Source organism: Mustela erminea, chromosome 17, assembly GCF_009829155.1.
Source record: "Mustela erminea isolate mMusErm1 chromosome 17, mMusErm1.Pri, whole genome shotgun sequence".
NCBI classification, from domain to species: Eukaryota; Metazoa; Chordata; class Mammalia; order Carnivora; family Mustelidae; genus Mustela; species Mustela erminea.
In genome coordinates this window covers 42,108,984-42,126,306 of record NC_045630.1, presented here as the reverse complement: position 1 = coordinate 42,126,306, position 17,323 = coordinate 42,108,984, and the positions used below count along the sequence as shown (strand labels likewise).

Below are 17,323 nucleotides of genomic sequence, written 5' to 3'. Positions count from 1 at the left end.
GATGAGGAGGAAAGAAGAGTGAGAAGCACCTTTTATTCTTCTAGAGAAGGCTGTGGACCAGGCAGCTAATTCCTAGCTGACACCAACAGTGTTAGTACGGGAGACGGAGGCAGACGTCAGGAAGCCTTGGGAACCCATGTTCTGCTCTACCCTACAGTGTACACCGAGGGCTGCTGACAGCGAGCTTTCCCATAGGGAGTCGGGAGGTCCTTCTACTACTACTTCTCTGAAATGCACAAGAGTCTGGGGCGTTGGGGTGGCAGGTGCCCCTGACAAGCTGCTTCTATCACATCCTCTGTGCTTTTCCCCAAGACAGAGTGGAGATGGGAAGGCTGGGGTTCAGGGGAAGGTAGGATCAGCCTTGGGCTGGGGCTTGCTGGTGCCCTGAAGTGACAGCTTCCTTTCCTGGTCTATCCAAATTTCCATCTTCCAAGTCTCCTGAGACCCAGAATACTCCCTCTCTTGGGTCTCAGCAGGGAAGTCAGCTCCTGGTTAACTTCTAAGCCGCCAGCTGTCCCACAGGAGCCTGGCACGGCTGCCTGTCCAACCCAGCCTGTCCCCCTCCCCACCAGGGATATGAAGACCTAACAGCCATTCTCCAAATAGCTCTTTGGCTTTGAGCACCATTTTGCCTTCTTTCTCCCGAAACAAACAGACAAGCCCCTGAAGGCTGGGGCTTTGTAGGCTGAGCCCCCTCTGACAGGTGTGCAGCCCAAGACCATGGCCAGTCCCATCCCTCTGGCTCCTACGCCCCCAGAGCAGACTTCAGATAGCAAAGCAAGCGTGACCGTCCTTGCCCGTCCCCTGGAGCCCCAACCCCATCCAGCCCCAGGTCCTGTGGCCCTACGGGAAGGGAGGCGTGATCAGACAACTAAAGTTTCCCATGAGCTGAACTTCAACAACCCTGCCAGCCTCCCTTCCGGCAGGACCCCGGCCCCAGTTACGCCCCCCTCCCACCTCCCCTTGCCCCAGGGATGGTTCCCTCGAGGCTTCTCGTGGACCCGACCCTGGTACGGGCCCCTTGCCCTGGCATGACACATTTTGGGAACTATGGACAGCTCAACCAAGAGCGCAAGTCGTGGAGGAAATGTGGGAGAGTGAGAGTCCTTTTGACCACCTCATCAGCGGCAGAAGCGGCTTACTTAGCTTCTTGAAGTTTGTGGTCGTGCTTTTAGGCACTCACGCACAAGCATGCGCGCGTGCACACACACACACACTTACATTATACATATATATATACATACCATTTCTCAGCGAAAGAAGTATTGACATGAAACATAAGCCCCTTTAAGTCAAGGAAAGTCCCCCCGCCCACCCTTCCCAACCCCCCTTGCCTGCCAGTTCCCCCAAGGAAAAAAAAAAATCTAAAAATATTTCCATTAGCCACAGTTTGAGGTTTGCTTTCAATTGCAGTGGAACTTTTCCAAAACTGCACAGGGTGCGCAGAATCACCCTTCCAGCAAGGCCTGAGGTCGTCTCAGCTGGGTTGTATGATTTCTGGAAAAGGAGAGGTCATCCGGTTAGCATTTCCAGGGAGACACCCCCACACCAGTAGGTCTAGCCAATGTTGCCCCTGCTTTTCACCCACATCCACCAGGATATGCCCCCAGGCCAGCCAGGGCATTCCCAGTCGCCCTTGACACTCTTGTCGCTCTTGCTAACCAGAAGTGTGTTGGCTTTGTGCCTTCCCACCACGCCCACCCTGTTGGGCCAGCACTGGGCCCCGCACAGCACTGAGGGTCCAGACTTCCCTCGCTGAGAATCTATTGACTTTTGTCTTCTCTCTTTTCCCATCCTCATGTTGTTGAAGCTCTTCTGCCAGGAGAAGGTGTCTGATGTATTTACCTTCGCCTGGACCACAGTCACAGCCACCTCCCCCACCAGGACCCTCCTCAGGTGATGGCATGCCGGCACAGAGCCAGGGTGCTGAGAAGCTCCCTTCAGCTCAGGAGGCCCTGTCCTCGCCCCCGACTCTCTGCGATGGCTCCACACCGGGGCCATCTCTGGTGACCCTCTAGGGAAGGTTGGTGATGTCACCTGCCTCAGAAACTCCTGGGATGATTGTTTAGTAATGTACTTTCCAGAGTCAGAACTGCTGGGATTGGGGCCAGGAGTGTGTGTTTTAGGAAGCACCAGGTGATGCCACTGGAAGCTAAGGCTTTCAGGCCTTTGTCATAGATACTGGTTCTGAGTTTTTGGTCCCTGGAATCAGCAGCTGGAAATAAGCTTATCCACATTAGGCATGTGCAGACTGGAAAGTGAATTATGAAAAGGATAAGAAAGTGAGCTGTAGGTGTGCAAACCCAGACTGACATATTGTATCACTGCAGGGCGGGGGGCATTCATACCATATCCACGTGTAGGGCACCACCTAGGTTGTGCAGTGTGTAACCTACACAGCCGTACCTAGAAGTTCTGCCCAGACCTCTGGCCTGCTGATGCTATCAGGACATCATATATCCTTAATGTACTGTGATGGGACAGCCCATGGCACCCTGACCGAGTAGCTATACAGCTGTCATCATAGGCCTTGTGTTGGCCACAGTTAGGCTATCTGTCAGATCGAAGGATTCTTCTGTGCCCCTGGGGAGCACAGGCCTGGCCTCTCCCTCTGAGACCAGCTGAGGCTGCTGCAGGCGTCCTGGATGTGCCTCTGCCCTGGGGAAGCCGATCCTTACCTGCGATCTGTACTTGCTGGGGCAGCCCCTTCTTAGAATCGGGAGGTGAAGTTCCTGAGGCTGTTGGGCCCGGCTAAGCTTCCCAGCATGTTCCTATCCAAGCCTTGCTGCAGGGGAAAGAAACGGCGACTGCGTGAAATACTCTAGGATGAGAGTATGTGACTTCCCACGGGGCCAGACACTGCCCTCCCAGAGTGTCCTTGACCTTGAACCAGACACTGCCCTCCCAGAGTGTCCTTGACCTTGAACCAGACACTGCCCTCCCAGAGTGTCCTTGACCTTGAGCCAGACAAGGCCCTCCCAGAGTGTCCTTGGCCTTGAGCCAGACACTGCCCTCCCATAGTGTCCTTGGCCTAGAGCCAGAGCCCTCTGGATTCATTAGATATGTGTGTCTGGGCTAAACCTGGCTCGATTAAATGTGCAACCAAACATAAGGCCATTGACATCCATGGGTCAGTGAACTGTCTTGGTGTCTGGGCTCCCACCAGCGCTTCTGAATATCCTAGGCAGATCCGCAGAAATCTGAATTAAGGCATAAGGTTTTAAGCTCTTATTCATTACTCTCTACACAGAACGATAACCAAAGTCAGATTAGAAAAGCTGTTTGTGGGGCGCCTGAGTGGCTCAGTGGGTTAAAGCCTCTGCCTTCAGCTCAGGTCATGATCTCAGGGTCCTGGGATCGAGCCCCGAATTGGGCTCTTTGCTCAGCAGGGAGCCTGCTTCCCTTCCTCTCTCTGCCTCCCTCTCTGCCTGCTTGTGATCTCTCTGTGTCAAGTAAATAAAAATAAAATATTTTTTAAAAAAAAGAAAAGAAAAGCTGTTTGTTTTTCCTCCCTCTGACTGTCCCTGTTCTTTTTTTTTTTCCCCCCAAGTCTTGACCGAGCTCTCGGCAACGAGGACATGTCCACCAGAGAGGCGTCTGGTGCTGGTAGCGAGGAGCCGCCGTGCCGTGGGCTCGGGTTACCTGTCTGCTCTCCCACCTGCAGCCCCACCAGTCCCTGAGCTCCTGCTGGGGAGTGACAGAATCTTGTTTCTGTTATGTCTCCCGGCATACTGCAGGTGCTCAATAAATGCTTTGGAATGCAGGGGGATAGCAGACGGGGCCTAGACGCCCTTGAGAAGGGCTCTGAGAGTCTGTCAGCTCTCACTGGCCTATGGGAACATGAGAGATCCAGACACCAGGTGGTTCAAAGCCCGAGGCCTACTTGGTCTCGGCCTGAATCATATGACGTTGGTTTTTCCCCTGCAGATCGGCTTGCTCGTTCCTGTTGAGCTTGGCTGGATTTGGTGGAAAGAGCCCAGGAGTGGGAATTCCTGGGTCCCAGCCCTGCTCCTGCCCTGACCCACAGCATCAAGGCAAACTCCCATTCTGTGGGGAGCAACCAAGCCCCATGGTTGGCTTCACTGTGGTTGCAAGGACCCAGGGGGCAGTGCAAGTGCGGGAGCTCTGGGGACAGAAACACGACCCTTGTCATGTCCAAGCTGCTGTGAAGCATGGCTAGAGGGAGCCACAGGGACTGGATGATGAGGCTGGTTCCCACTGACACTGAACACAAGCATGCTGGCAAGGGGGCTCTCTGGGTGCCTTGGGGGGGGTGTCGTGTCAGTATTTCTGGGTGAGCTGAACTTTCTGGACCACTGTGGAACAGCTTGAGGAAGCTCTCACCCAGTCTCTTTACCTGCCTCCCTTCTATGGAGTCTCTCTGGCAGCTGTCATATGGCCAAGCCTGCCCACACCGTGGTGTTGCCAGGAAAGAGCACTGGGTTGTCCAATAGAGGACATGGACCACCACTGGCTGTGGCCTTCAGACTTCCCCAGTCGACCTTGACCACCTGGTCCTTCCTGTCTCCCTGCCTTGCTGGAGGAAGGGTTAGTTCCTCCTTCTGCCCCAGGGCAGGTGTCTTCCCATCTCCTCTCCTACATGATCAGGCCATCCCTGGCCCTCTGTGGCCTCTCTGTTCTATGGTCTTCCTCATCCTCCTGCCCCTTCACTGTCTCCTGCTCTGCCCATTCTTCATCTCATGACAGAGATGCTTGGGTCCCCTCTGTCATTAAACAGGGGCCTTTTACCCATGCCTTTTCTCTCCCCTTTCTGGGCCACACTGAGGAGAGCGGTTCTCCCCTCTGCCCCCCTCCACCTCTCCCCATCCCTCCGTGCCCATGGCAGGGGCCCCAAGGGCTCCCCCTGCTTTGGAAACAGTGCTCTTACTGTGGCCTGGGACTTGAGATCGCCGCATCCAGGGGCCTCCCTGGTTTCCGTCCTGCCAGCTGCCTCGGTGGTCCTCGGAACTGCCACTCACCTGCTCCCGCTCCTGGGCTTTCTCCTCCCACATGGGCTGCAGCCCCCTCCTGGCTAGGTGGTACAGCTCCTCCTGGCTCCCTGGTCTTTCGCTATCTTTGTCCCCTAGGTGAAGGTCTTCTCCAAGCTTCTGCCCTTATTCTCCAAGGCTCACCCACACACCTGTGCCCCATGATGGTCCTGCCTGCTCTTGGGGCTTCCACCTGCCCTGTGCTCCTGTCTGGGTGGGAGCCTGGCCTCTCTCCTCGGGTCCCACCCCCGCACCCCAATCCAATCCCCTCAGACTTGACCTCTTAAAATTGGAACTGCTCTTCCTCTCCCTGCAAAGCCTACTTGGCCTCTCCCCAACCGATCTCTTTCTGCGCATGTGACCACAGGCTCCCCAGGCTTGCACTCGAGCATGGTCAGTCTGGCCAGTCTGTCTCTTCTGCATCCTGTCCTTGTTCTGGCCTCACCACTGTTGACGTCTCTGTCTAAAGAATGGTGACACAGGAGTGGGAGAGGCCAGTGTGGAGAGGTTTGGTGAACTAAGACCCAAGGTAGGACTTTGTGTTTGATGAGGTTGGGAGGCATTGAGAACAGAGAGGAGTGAGGGTCACCACTGGACAAATCCAGCTGCCCCAGCATCTTTCGGTCCCCTCTGCCCTGCCCCTGGCAATGAGGGAGACTGCCAAATGTTGCTTTAATCATGACACTCTCTACCTAAAATCCTCAATGGCTCCCCAGTGCTAAGGGCAAACTCTCACAGAGATTCAAGGGGTTTGTAATCAAACCCCTCTGCAGCCACAGAGCACATCACATTTCCTCGATTCCCTCTGCCCTCCGGGCACTAGGCATCCTCCCAGAATTCTAGCCTAGGGGTTTGTTCGGAGTGTGATCAAGTTCATCGTCACACACATTGGTCTCTTAGCTCTGGTTCTCTCTGTCTGGAGTATAGCTCCCTCTCCCCCATGGGGAAGGGCGGACCATTCTGCCTCTCTCTCCTTGCCCCGCTCGGACTTGATTCCGTGCAGGGGAAGTGCAGGAGGGTCTCCTGGGGAGGGGTCAACAGTGTGGGTCCTTACCTGTCTGAGGACTCCCTGAAGTTCCTTGCTGGACCACATGTCAGACAGGAGGAGGCGGGCAGCTTCTGCAGCCTTGGGTGAGGCACTGGGCAGGCAGGAAGTTCATTTGTGAGGTGAGACTCAGGGAGGCGTGAGAACGAGCCCCCTCCTCCCTCCTTCCCTCCCCTTCAGGTCTTAGAGACGTGGGAGGCCCCAGAGGTGCATGAGAAAGGAGCCCCATCAGGCTCGCTCTGCGCAGTGGGCAGGACCCCATGGCCCTGCCCACTTAGAGGTGTCCTAGGATTTTCCTTGCGGGCTCTAAGGGGGAAGGTCCCCCAGCCCTTGTCCGGGGAGGAGAAAATCCCCTGGAGCAGAATAAAGTTCCCCCATGTAGGGTCTGCTGCTCCATGCCTCCTGCTGATGCTCTAAGGACCCAGTGTCCTCTGGTGACCCGCAGTGGAGAACGCACTGCCTCTGTCCCCTTTGTGCAGCCCCAGGGCCTGCCTGCTGGACTCAGCCCCACAGTGCTCCTGGCTTCTGGAACTTCTCTGCACCCAAGCTTACCCCCGCCCCCACCCCACCCTGGCTCTCCTGTCTATTCTAGCTACTGCTTCCGCCTTGCCTCTGAGACTTTGCAGGGAGTCGTAGGACGGCCTGCGTGGGGTGAAGGGTGAGGGGGTGTGGGGGGCTGGGGAGGAGACCTCCTGCTGCCCCGCCCACCTGCTACGGCACAGGTTGATGACGTTGTTGACCATGCTGCTGGTGAAGTACTGCTTGGCCATCTGCGGCTGGGACGCCATCAGGTTCCTCACAGTGTAGCAGGCCGAGGACAGGATGTCTTCTGAGTTGCTGGTGTTCCCAGTGTGACTGGTGAGGAGCCTGGTCACCTCTGGGAATACTTGGTTCCCTGAGAGAGAAAGCAGTAGAAGGCAGGGGCTCAGATGACTGAGGGAGAGAGGCGCTGAGGGGCTCCCTCCCCTCCTGGGGCCAGAGTCCCAGCTGCCCTTAACCAGATTCCTAGACAGGTGACTCCTCAAGGCTCCATTCTAGCTCCAAGTCAGGGCTTGGGACCCAGATGGGACCTCTGCACACCTGCACTCCCCACCCCCATCTCCAGGGGACCTGCCCCTTCCTACCTCCATTCCCCTCGAGGGCCAGTTTCCCCTCTTGGAATGTGAGGGAAAATTTAGAGGGGGACCTTCCAGCAGGCTCTGGAAAGCGGGGTTCTGCCAAGTCCTAGCTGGTGGCCCGGGGGAGAGGGCTGACCAGATGCTGTGGAGGGCGCTTACCCATCGCGCGGTGCAGCACAGGGTGGCGGGACATGTTGCTCAGGAGGGAGGCTCCGGACCTCACCACGTCAGAGTTGCCAGATTGCAGGAGGCGAGCGATTTGGGGCAGGCCTTTTTCCTTGAGCCCAATCAACTGGCTCATGCCGCTGGACATCTGAGGAAGAAGGGCCAAGTGAGGACCTAGCCTGTGGCTTCCCAGGCACCGTGGTGGAAGCAATCCAGGTAATCCCAAATGAAAAAACCCCAGAATCTTTTCTCTTTCGTGTTGGAAGCACGGACAAAGAGAGACACAAATTTGCTCATGCGCCGGCAATAGACAGAGCACCCAGGCAGAAATGCACCCCAACCTCTCCTGACCTTGAGCTCTACTCCCGGATCAGCCTGGAGGCCAGATGGGTGATGAGAGGGTAGTCTCAGACCCCTCGCTCCCCGGGGCCCTGAATCGGCTCCCAGTCTAACAGAAGGGTCAGATACCCCTGCTCAGTTGTGGGTCTCAGCTCTGCCTTCCTGACATGTCCCAGCTGTGTCTGCTTGCGTGAAACCTCGTGGTCAGTGATATTTGTCCATTAAAGAAGCATCGAACCACCTTCCAACTTTCCTACCTCCGGGGAAACCAACGCATATTTGTTGGGTACTTGCCTAGGACAAAGATGGGTAGGAGAGGGTCCGTGCCCACCTGGAGATACCATCTAGGGCCCCCTAGAAGTAGGCCAGCTCTAGCAACAAAGCCATCCTGGCTGTAATCTGGTCCCGGCTGGTCTGGAGTTCTTGAAGACCCCCAGACCCATCCTCTCATAGTCAAGAAAGTTCCTTCCTTACCTCAATTCACCCTGGTCCTGCTTCCAACTGATTCTCTTTTGTCCTAAGTAAAGATGAAGGATTGTTGGCTGCCTCCCCATCTAAATGCTTGTTGATTGCAACAGGCCTCCTATGGCTCAGGGCCATTCCGTTGTGTCCTCCAAACTATATTTGGTTTCAAAATCTCTGCTGATCCTGCCACATTTCCCTCTAGATCCGTTCATGCTCCAAACCCTCTATTTTTCCCTCTGCCAGTTCAACACCCAAGAGACTCTTCCCACCACAAACATACCCTTCATCCCTGTCCTCCGCCCCAGACAGGGCCAGCGTGGGGGCAGGAATCACAACGCTAAGGGGGCTCTGTGGGTACAGACAGAATCCTGCAGGAGTGGGTTTGCTTTGCCACGGCCTGGGAGTTCCCAGAGGGCGGGGCTATTTCTCCTCCCTCATCTCCCCCATATCACATAGGACGGTGCCTCTATTCGTGCCTGCAGAACCGAGCTCTGCAGGCCACAGGTGTTTGCTAGGACTCAGACTGTGGACGTGCTTGTGGGAGAACAGGGAAGGGAGCCGAGCCTGCCCTGAGTTGGAGGAATGGGGGTGGGGCGGGGGCCACTCCTCACCAGCCCCTTGCTGGCGGTCAGGTTCTGCAGGGCCCCCGCGCAGGCCTCCAAGGTGGCATCTTTCTTGCTCTTGCCCATGAGGTTCAGGTAGGTGCGGATGGCATCTGAATGGTACAGCCAGCTGCTGCCCTTGGGGTTGGTCTCCTCCTCCGGGAGGGGGCAGTCGTAGTTGTTGTTCTGAGGACAAAGGGCAGGTCAGCAGGGAGCCTTGGGAAGGGAGCCAACCCAAGCCTTCTGTGTGCCTCCCAGCTCCAGGGTCCTGGGTCCTGATAGGAGGGACCGGGGAAGCACCTTCCCGGTGTCCCTTTTCTCACTACAGCAGCTCCGCAGAAGTGAGGTAGGACAGGGGACCTGCTTCTTCGGGCGGTCTCCGAGGGAGGCAGAGGACAATCTTGGGATCCCGGGGAGTGTGCTGCTGGCCACCCTCTGCCCAAACCTTCCAGCTGCTTTTGGGTCTCACACCATGATCCTTCCTCCCCTCCCAGAGTCAGACTCCGAGCCGGACCCACCCTGGGCCAGCAGGTGTGGCCCAGAGCCCAGTTTCCACAGTTGTACCCAGTGGGGAAGACTGACCCTCCCTCCACAGCACCCTCCTGCTTCTGGGGGACCTGGGAGGCCTGGGATCTGGTGGGAACCAGGCCAGAGAGGGCTTAGAGTCCTGGCTCCTCCAAACCTTCCAGGGAAATGGACAAGATGGGGTCAAGCTTATCAATCACAGGTAAGAGAGGATAAGCTCTGCCAATGGAGGGCAGGAGCTTTTGACCTCCGGGTAGTCTGAGGTCTTACAGTCTCAAGTACACAGATCCCCTCTGAAGACCAGACGAATGCCCTCTACTCAGCTTCTGGAGAGCGACACCAGCCTGAGACCAGGGCTTCGGCCTGGGCTTGGCCCTTCTTGCTGGTTACAGGCTTGAGGGAGAGAGGAAAGCAGGCGCCGGGCAGCTGAGTCCAGCGGGCTGCCTGGTGGGGAGCAGGCCCTGACTCTGTCATCACCATCACTCACCATCGTCTTGTCACTCTTGTTGCTGAAGCAGCCCGTGGAGGACTTCTCGGTGTAGGCGTTGCGCGCGTTGTACTCCAGCTGGCGGTAGCGGGTGGGCACCTCGGCGTCCAGGCGGTAGGACAGGTTGTGCAGGATACACATGCAGTTCTCCACGGACTGGGGGCCAAGCAGAAGTGTGGCACCTGAGCCCGGGCCTCCCCAACACCCCGATGGCATCCCGGGCTCCCCCACCGCCCTTGCTCACGAGAGAGAGGCAGCCCCTCAGCGGCTTCAGGACAGAGGAACACGGGCCTGCGTGAAAATCTCCCTCCCACTGTCATGCTCCCTGGGGTCTGGACTCGAACCCAGGTCTGTTGCTTCCTAGCTGCGTGAACTGGAGGGGCTTGCTTTACCTTCCGGGCCCCGGTTTTCTCAGTGGCAAAATGGGACTGAAGTCACCTGCTTGACAGGGCTCCTGGGAAGGCCTACCCGGAAGTACCTGTCACAGGGCCCCCCACACAGGAGGATACGACAGAGAGCGGCCACCGCTTCTGTGTGACAGCCACGGTACCAGTGGTCGGGCTGGGCTATTGAAGAACACACCTCTGTTCTCACACATTCTCCCTCGGGAGCCGCTGGACTTATCTAGGTTCCAAAGCCCTACGCCTGCCCCGTGTTGTAGCTGGCTGGTCCTCAGCTTCTAGCAGCAGAGCTGCTGAACCATCCCAAGTCCACATAGGCAGTGAGACCCGCACCTGGGACTTGGCTGTGGCAGCTTCTCCTAGGCCTTTGCTTTTGTCCTCAGTTAACAGGCTGCGGTTTGGGCCAGCAGACTGACCGTCCAATGGCCCTGCTAGGATTTAAGGGACTCTGAGTCACTGGGTCTGGGTCACACAGGTAGAGGGGATGCTGCATCTGCAGCAAAAGAAAACATGACGACCCCTGGGACCTGGCGAGCCTCCACGGGACTGTCTCTCTCCTGAGGCCCTGTTGTTACTTTCAGGGGAGGAGCGGGCCGCTGGGAAACTGTATGCCAGACCCAGAGCCCATGGTGCACAGAGAGTCCCCTGGTCACCCGGGGACTGTGGGAACTCACTATTCTCCCAAGTTGCTGTCCTGCCGTGATGGAAACATCCAGCCTTCAGTTCCTCTTCCCTCCATGATTTTTCCTGTCTGTGTGTGCTAGTGTGTCCCAAAGCTCAAAGGGGACAGGAGGGCAGTCTGGCCAGTGGCCTCACTGGGGGGCAGTGGGAAACCAGTGTAGCAGAGGGAGCCTTGGTGCAGGTAGGATCCCTGGGGTATCAGTGGGGCTCCTCGGGGCCGTCTGCGGGGCTTGGCACTAGTGACAGTAATGGCTCACGGGGCGCTCTTTTGGCCACAGGCCCACTTTGAGTCTTGCTTATGAACTAACTGAGCCTTAAACCAACCCAGGAGGCAGACAGGATATGATCATCTCCATTGGAATAAAGTGCACACTGAGGAACAGAGATGTCACCAAGTGTCCGCATTCACACAGCCTCTAATCGAGGGATAGGGAGCTGCCCTGTAACCACTCTCCCCGGCAAGCAGAGCACTCTGCAGCCAGCCGTCCCCTTCACTGGCCCATCTCTGGGCCTCTGTCCTGTCACTGGACCATATCTTGAAGGCCACCTCAAGGGCAGACCTGCCTCGTGGAGCCTGGGAGAGAAAAATGCCAGGACCTAGAGCCCAAGGAGCTGCCCTCACTGATTCTGGGGAGGCCCTGGGCCTTGGAGTGCTGTACCGAGAGGAGGACTGGGGTCCAGGGCCGGAGTGGGGCGCTGCCTGGGTGCGCTCACCTTGTCATCACAGCGGCTGGCGGCCACGCAGTTCTGGACATAGGCCATGAGGGAATCAATGAGCCCCGTGTAGTTTCGCATGGTCTGGCGGCCCGCATCGGCAGAGCTCAGGTTCCTGCGGGAGAGAGCCGAGAGGGGGTGAGGAGGCAGGGGAGGAGGGGTGGGGGTGGAGAGTCATTGGGGGGCACGCAGGGAGGAGAGCAGGTGGCAGAAGGGGGCCCGAGGGGATGCGGATGAGGTTGGAGGTTTGGTAGGACGAGAGCAGAGCAAAAGGCACGAGGAAGAAGTAAGGAAAGACCATTCAGGCCATTCCGCCCCATCGTGGCTGAGGCTGGACGGGCTCTCATCTGCACTGAGCTCTTTCCACCCCTCCTTCCGCCCACCTGGGCTCCAGGCCTGTAACTTTTATGACCGTCGAGGGCTCTAATGCAGCTAGCACCCCAAGACACATGCGCTACCACTAGTGGGCACCTGTTAACAGGGGCTGGAAGCTTCCCCTGCCCAGTTTCTCTGTGGGGCCAGGGGCTAGATCTGGGAAAGGAGCTGAGGGGTGCTTGGCTGGGGCCACATGCCCTGTCCCTGTGGAAGCTGTGTTCTGCCCCAGCAGTGGGCTCCTTCTGGGCCTATTTGCCTGGTACCTGCCAAGTGTGGTTCCTGTTGCCGCCAATAGCCCTGCAGCCCATCAGGTCCCTAACACCCCAGCTTTGCTCACTGGAGCCCACTCCTGGAGGCTGACAGGGAGGAGCCCCAGCTGAGACACCGCACCCCTCACTCTGCAGCATCCAGGAGCTGAAGGAGACAGATGCCATCAGAGCAGGGTATGATCCTCAAAGGAGATCCGTTCCACAGCTTCACCTCCATACCAGCACCCACAACCCAGCCTGTAACTGCACTCCTGGAGCGAGCGTACCCGCATCCCTCCTCCCTGCCAAGGGGGGACGCAGGAGACTCTGGGCGGAGCCATGCCATCTTCATGCCAATGAATGTGGCAGTTAGCACCATGGCTGGGAAGTGACTCATTAGGAGTCCATCAGCCGCCTTTTGTCTAAAAGGACACTCTTCAAGATAGTACCAGAAATGGATTTTTGGGAAACAGAGGAGAGGGAAATGGTTGAAGCAGTTTGGGTATTCAGATCTGGCACTTCCACTCTTAGATTTCTAAGAAGTCATTTGTGGTCCCTTAAAGGAGGTCATGGAGTCCTGATCCTTATCTGGGTGCAGGGACATCAGGAACACTGGGGCTCTGTTTCTTGGAGTCTGCCCGTGAAGACCAGTGCCAGGCAGACTGCATTCTATGTTCTCTTCCCTGGCTGGTCCTGCCCGAGATGGGGCTGCCTGGGCAAAGCCCAGGGCTGGGGCCAAAAGACTCCACGGGCATACTCTTCTCTCACCTCAAGCAGCCCGTGGCATTGAAGAAGACTTCAGGGTCCACCATTTCCCGGCTCATGTTGCTGTTGCCATCACACCAGCCGGAGAAGGGAATGATGACCCGGTCCGCCAGCACGGGCAGGGCATCGGCGATGAGCTCCTCCTTCAGCTCGTCAGTGGAGGACAGGTTCCAGAGCAGCCCTAGAGGTCGGGGACAGTCAACTCAACACATGCCAGGCCAAGGAAGACCCCAGGCAACAGGGGACCACCCTGCAGCCTCCAGCCTGCTTTGGCAAATGGTAAAAGGTCACCTTCTAAGTAGGCCTGGTTTATTTCACTTAGTGTCTGATTGTTTCCTGAGCCCACTTCCCAGCGTCTCAACAAGACTGCAGGTTCTGTGAGAGCAGGGAACATCTAGAGTTCTTTATCTAGGTCAAAATTATGAATAGGGAAGGTGATCAGAAACACTGGATTGATTCATGTTTTTTTATATAAATGTTAGCATGCAGAGTCTTCTAATTCTATTTTCTTCCTAAAAGTTATTCCAGAAATACTGATCTTGGTTACTCTGTGCCTGGCCTCTTCTTCCCCATCCAGTCTGAGGGTTTCATAGTTTCTTCTGTCTCTTGTGCCCCTGACCTGAGTGCTTACCATATTGTTTGGACACAGGAAGGTGGTTAAGAACTATTAGTTCCCGCTTTCATTGACTTCTCTTCCTCCCTGTCACCTACAGATCCCAGCCTCTGCTGAACAAGGGTCTTGTCTGGTCACCAGCCTTCCACGCTTTGCATTCTATCTTCAGAAAGAACTTGACCCCTTGCAGGTACGCACCATCTGGACACCACTAATCTGGCCAAGGCCAGTACCATGGAGGCTCCCAAGACCTCAGCCTGAGGTCAAGTCTGCATGGCTGTGCTCTGAGCCAGACTGGAGGGGCTGCCCCACACCCCATCTTGGGACTGCAGCCAGCAGTCCTGCCAACCCCAGCTCCAAGCTCTCCAGCAGGGGCTCCCTACCGGTCAGTTGTTTCTGGATCTCAGTGCTCCCGGTTCTCCTCAGGAGGCTGACAGCCTCTCGGATCCCATTCTGCCTCCGGGTCTCCAGCTTGTTGGTGACACTTCGGAACACCAGGTTACGCAGGGCCCCGGCCGCAGCCTGCTGGACGTTCTGGTTGGGGCTCCGGAGGAGGTCCACCAGCTTGCAGATGCCTCCCAGCTGATAGACCTGTCGGGATAAGGGGGCCGTCTTGCCCAGTCAGGGAGGTGAGGCTGATCTCATGGCTCTGCTCAAAGTGAGTCTTCTCAGACCCAAAGTCAGTTCAGAAATACTCAAGCCAACCAACATGAATGAGCAGGTTGGAATCATAGCAATGGGCCAGACCAGGAGCCAAGATGGATTCAGAGGCAAGCTCCGCCTCCTCCTCGCCAGGAGACCCTCAGGAAAGCGCCCCTCTGCTCTGAGCCCCACTTTCCTCCTCTGAAATACAGCAGTGAGGACCAGAGGAGGAGACAGATATAAATATACTTCAAAATCCTAAACCAGGACAGACGTAAGAGAGACCCTCCCAGGGGAACTCCTTTTCCTCTGGCAGGAATTTGGATGCGGGTGGATCATGGAATTTTTGGAAAACCCGTTTGTTTAGGACACTACACCCTTGGGCTGAGCTGCAGAGCCCCAGAGGCGTCCTTCCCACCAGCCAGGCTCAGGAGGCAAGAACGAAGCCTGGTGAGAAAGAGGATCAGCTATGGAGAGGGGGAGAGAGATGGAGACTGAGAGGCAGAGAGGCAGAGACAGACAGACAGACGGTAGGGAGGGGAGTTGAAGGATGGAAAGCAGTCATGTTGTCTAGTGGCATCTGAGAAAGGGCATGTCTGTTGAACCCATGACTGTTTCTTCCATGTGACCAGTAGGGGAGACACGCTTGACTAATGTCCACTCACTAGAGGGTTAAGATGCTCAGCTGTGATCTTAGGCGATGCCAAGCACGCTCCTCGCCCCGGGCAGCCAGGCCGGGTGAGAAGGAGCAAGCGCAAATGCCCCCACCCATCTCTAAATGGGGTCAGGCTGACACGCCCAGTCCCTGCCCAGGCCTCCAGGGGGAGGAAGGTGTGCAGCCAGCTACCTGTTGTTTGGCCGATTCATCCTGGAAACAGGTGTGCTGGATGTAATAGGCCCCGATGGCCTGGTACTTCTCATCCTGGGAGCTCAGGTACTGCACAGCCTTGGGGATGGTCAGCCCACTGCACTCAATATCCTCGCTGCAGATCCTGTGGGCAATGGGCAGTGGGGTGGGCTCCAGGGTAGACTGGGAGCCCCGGGATTAGGGGCTCAGAATTCCCCCCGTGTGCCCAAGCTGCCATAGCCTGTCCATCCAACCACCCACTCGCCCCTTCATCCATCCATCCATCCATCCATCCATCCATCCTTCCTTCCTCCATTTTCCCTCTCTCTCTATCCAACCATCAATGCCTTCACCTCTCCCCAAATCCAGCTAATTTTCTTACATAACAATTCTCACATCTGCTCCTTCTTCCCACCCTCACAGCCACTGCCTTCCTTCTGGCCATAATCACTCTCACTGGGACTACAGCAAGACACCCCCACAACTGGCTCTCTTCTCCAAGCTCCCCCATCCAAAAATTTCCTCCCTTTTACCAGACTAGCACTCCTAAAACCTAGTTCGCTGAGTTGTTCCCATCAGTGCCTTCTCCATCCTGCAGGTTCAAGTGCAGACTGCTTAGACTAATATCCAAGGGCACGGGTTAAGCTGGACCGTATGAAATGGCTGATAGTCAACCTTTTTGAGCCACAAAAAAAATTTCACCTTTCAATCTAATTGTTTGGCTCTGCTCTGCCCTCTTGCCCACGCTCCAGCCCCTCATGAGGTCGGCTCCAGCAAGACTCATCTTTCCACTGAGCACCCACATGGCTCTCAGGTGTGGCCGTGTCCCTTCCCTTCATAACACATGTGCCTCGCTGAAGTCCTGCTTCCCTGAACATTCCAGGGAAAGGACACCTCTCTTCTAGGAACCTCTCCAGCTCCTGTGGTGTCAACTCTCGGGCTGCCCTTTCCACCTGTCTGTGTCCTGGTTCCCAACAGAGGGGGAAAGTTCCGGGAGGCAGTCCCTCCTGGGGCAGCCAGCCCCACCCCACCAGGAATCTCCTCAGCACTTCTAGAGGTGCCTTCTCATGGGTACCGGGCTCAGTCCTGCCGGTAAATGCTCACTAAATATTCGTGGCTTTAGCGTGGCATCCTAACTCCATTTTGGGAAAAATCTCCCATGGAGCAGAGCTCTCTGGTTTTGTATCAGCAGCCCTCCCACCCTGCGTTGAGAAAATGTCTTATTTGCCAGTCAAACGTCAGCTCGAAATGGCTCATCATACATCCCCTTCCGTGTCTTGCCCAGACCTTGTCCTCTCAGGGCCTCTGGTTTGGGGCAATAAGCCAGGGCCTGTTGCCGCCCCGAGTCCTGCTCCATAGGAAAGGGTTTCTTAGTCCTTCTCCAACTCATCCTAAATATCCCTGATAGCCTCTGAGTAGTTAGGAGAGGTCCAGCTTTACAATGGAGTTCAGCTTATTATCGAAACAGTGAGACAGACTGGGGAAGAACACAGGGTGCTGCAGCAGCTGTGTGACCTTGGGCAGGTGAGTTAACGTCTCTGTGCCTTGTTTCCTCCTCGGGAGTTCCTGCACCTGTCTAGAAGGGACTATGAGGTTTAGAGACGAAGCAAAGCTCCTGGAGCTCGAGGAAGAGAAGTTTATCAGGTGAGTGTGTGGCTCTAGGATAGCTCTGGGCTGTGTGTTCCTGGCTGTGTCTCCTACACTTACCACACACCCTGGAACATAGTAGATGCTTAGTAAATGTTTGCCAAATAAATGAATAAATGACCATTTGGTAGTGATAAGGAACAGTTTGGAGGTCTATGGATCTCTGAGCCCTGGAGGGCAGGCCCAATGACCCCTAGAACCCTGTCCCATCCCCAAGCCACCCTGGCCTGTGGCTCTTTACAGGACACGTGCTTCATTTGCTTCATTCTCCCTGGGCCTTCAGGGTCGAGGGACAAGAGAGATCCTCTGTTCTTCAGCTCTAGATCCAGTTCCTCAGTTTCGATGTCTGTCTGTCCTGGTTGTCTGTTGTCCTATAAGGTGGAACATGGCCCCCTTGCCCACTGGCCACATCTGGGGACACTCCTTTGCTCTTCCAGAACACAGACGGAGACTTGCATGCCTAAGGTCACAAACTCTCCGTCCCCTGGAGGGCTTGCTAGAACACACGTTGTCAGGCCTTTCCCTGAGTTTCCAAGTCAGTAGGTCTGGGGACAACGCAAAAATGTTCCCAGGTGATGCTGTCACTACTATTTTGAGGCACACGCTTGGAGCACCACTGGTCTAGCTAACCTTCTCTAATTAGTCCCACTCTGTTC

The 17,323-nt window shown here is 56.2% G+C and overlaps 1 protein-coding gene across 1 annotated transcript in view; it reads right to left on the bottom strand.

The window, feature by feature from the left end:
* Positions 1-377: 377 nt before the first annotated feature.
* PKP1 (plakophilin 1) overlaps positions 378-17,323 on the bottom strand; it is a 47,992-nt gene continuing 31,046 nt past the window's right edge. Inside the window, exons 4-14 of the mRNA XM_032318660.1 lie at positions 15,021-15,165; positions 13,915-14,122; positions 12,922-13,099; positions 11,531-11,645; positions 9,735-9,890; positions 8,732-8,908; positions 7,311-7,464; positions 6,742-6,928; positions 6,043-6,127; positions 2,679-2,785; positions 378-1,497 (exon numbers count right to left, since the gene is read on the bottom strand). Of these exons, the coding sequence (XP_032174551.1) occupies positions 2,711-2,785; positions 6,043-6,127; positions 6,742-6,928; positions 7,311-7,464; positions 8,732-8,908; positions 9,735-9,890; positions 11,531-11,645; positions 12,922-13,099; positions 13,915-14,122; positions 15,021-15,165 (1,480 nt within the window). The 3' untranslated portion in view covers positions 378-1,497; positions 2,679-2,710. The remainder of the gene's footprint in view (positions 1,498-2,678; positions 2,786-6,042; positions 6,128-6,741; positions 6,929-7,310; positions 7,465-8,731; positions 8,909-9,734; positions 9,891-11,530; positions 11,646-12,921; positions 13,100-13,914; positions 14,123-15,020; positions 15,166-17,323) is intronic.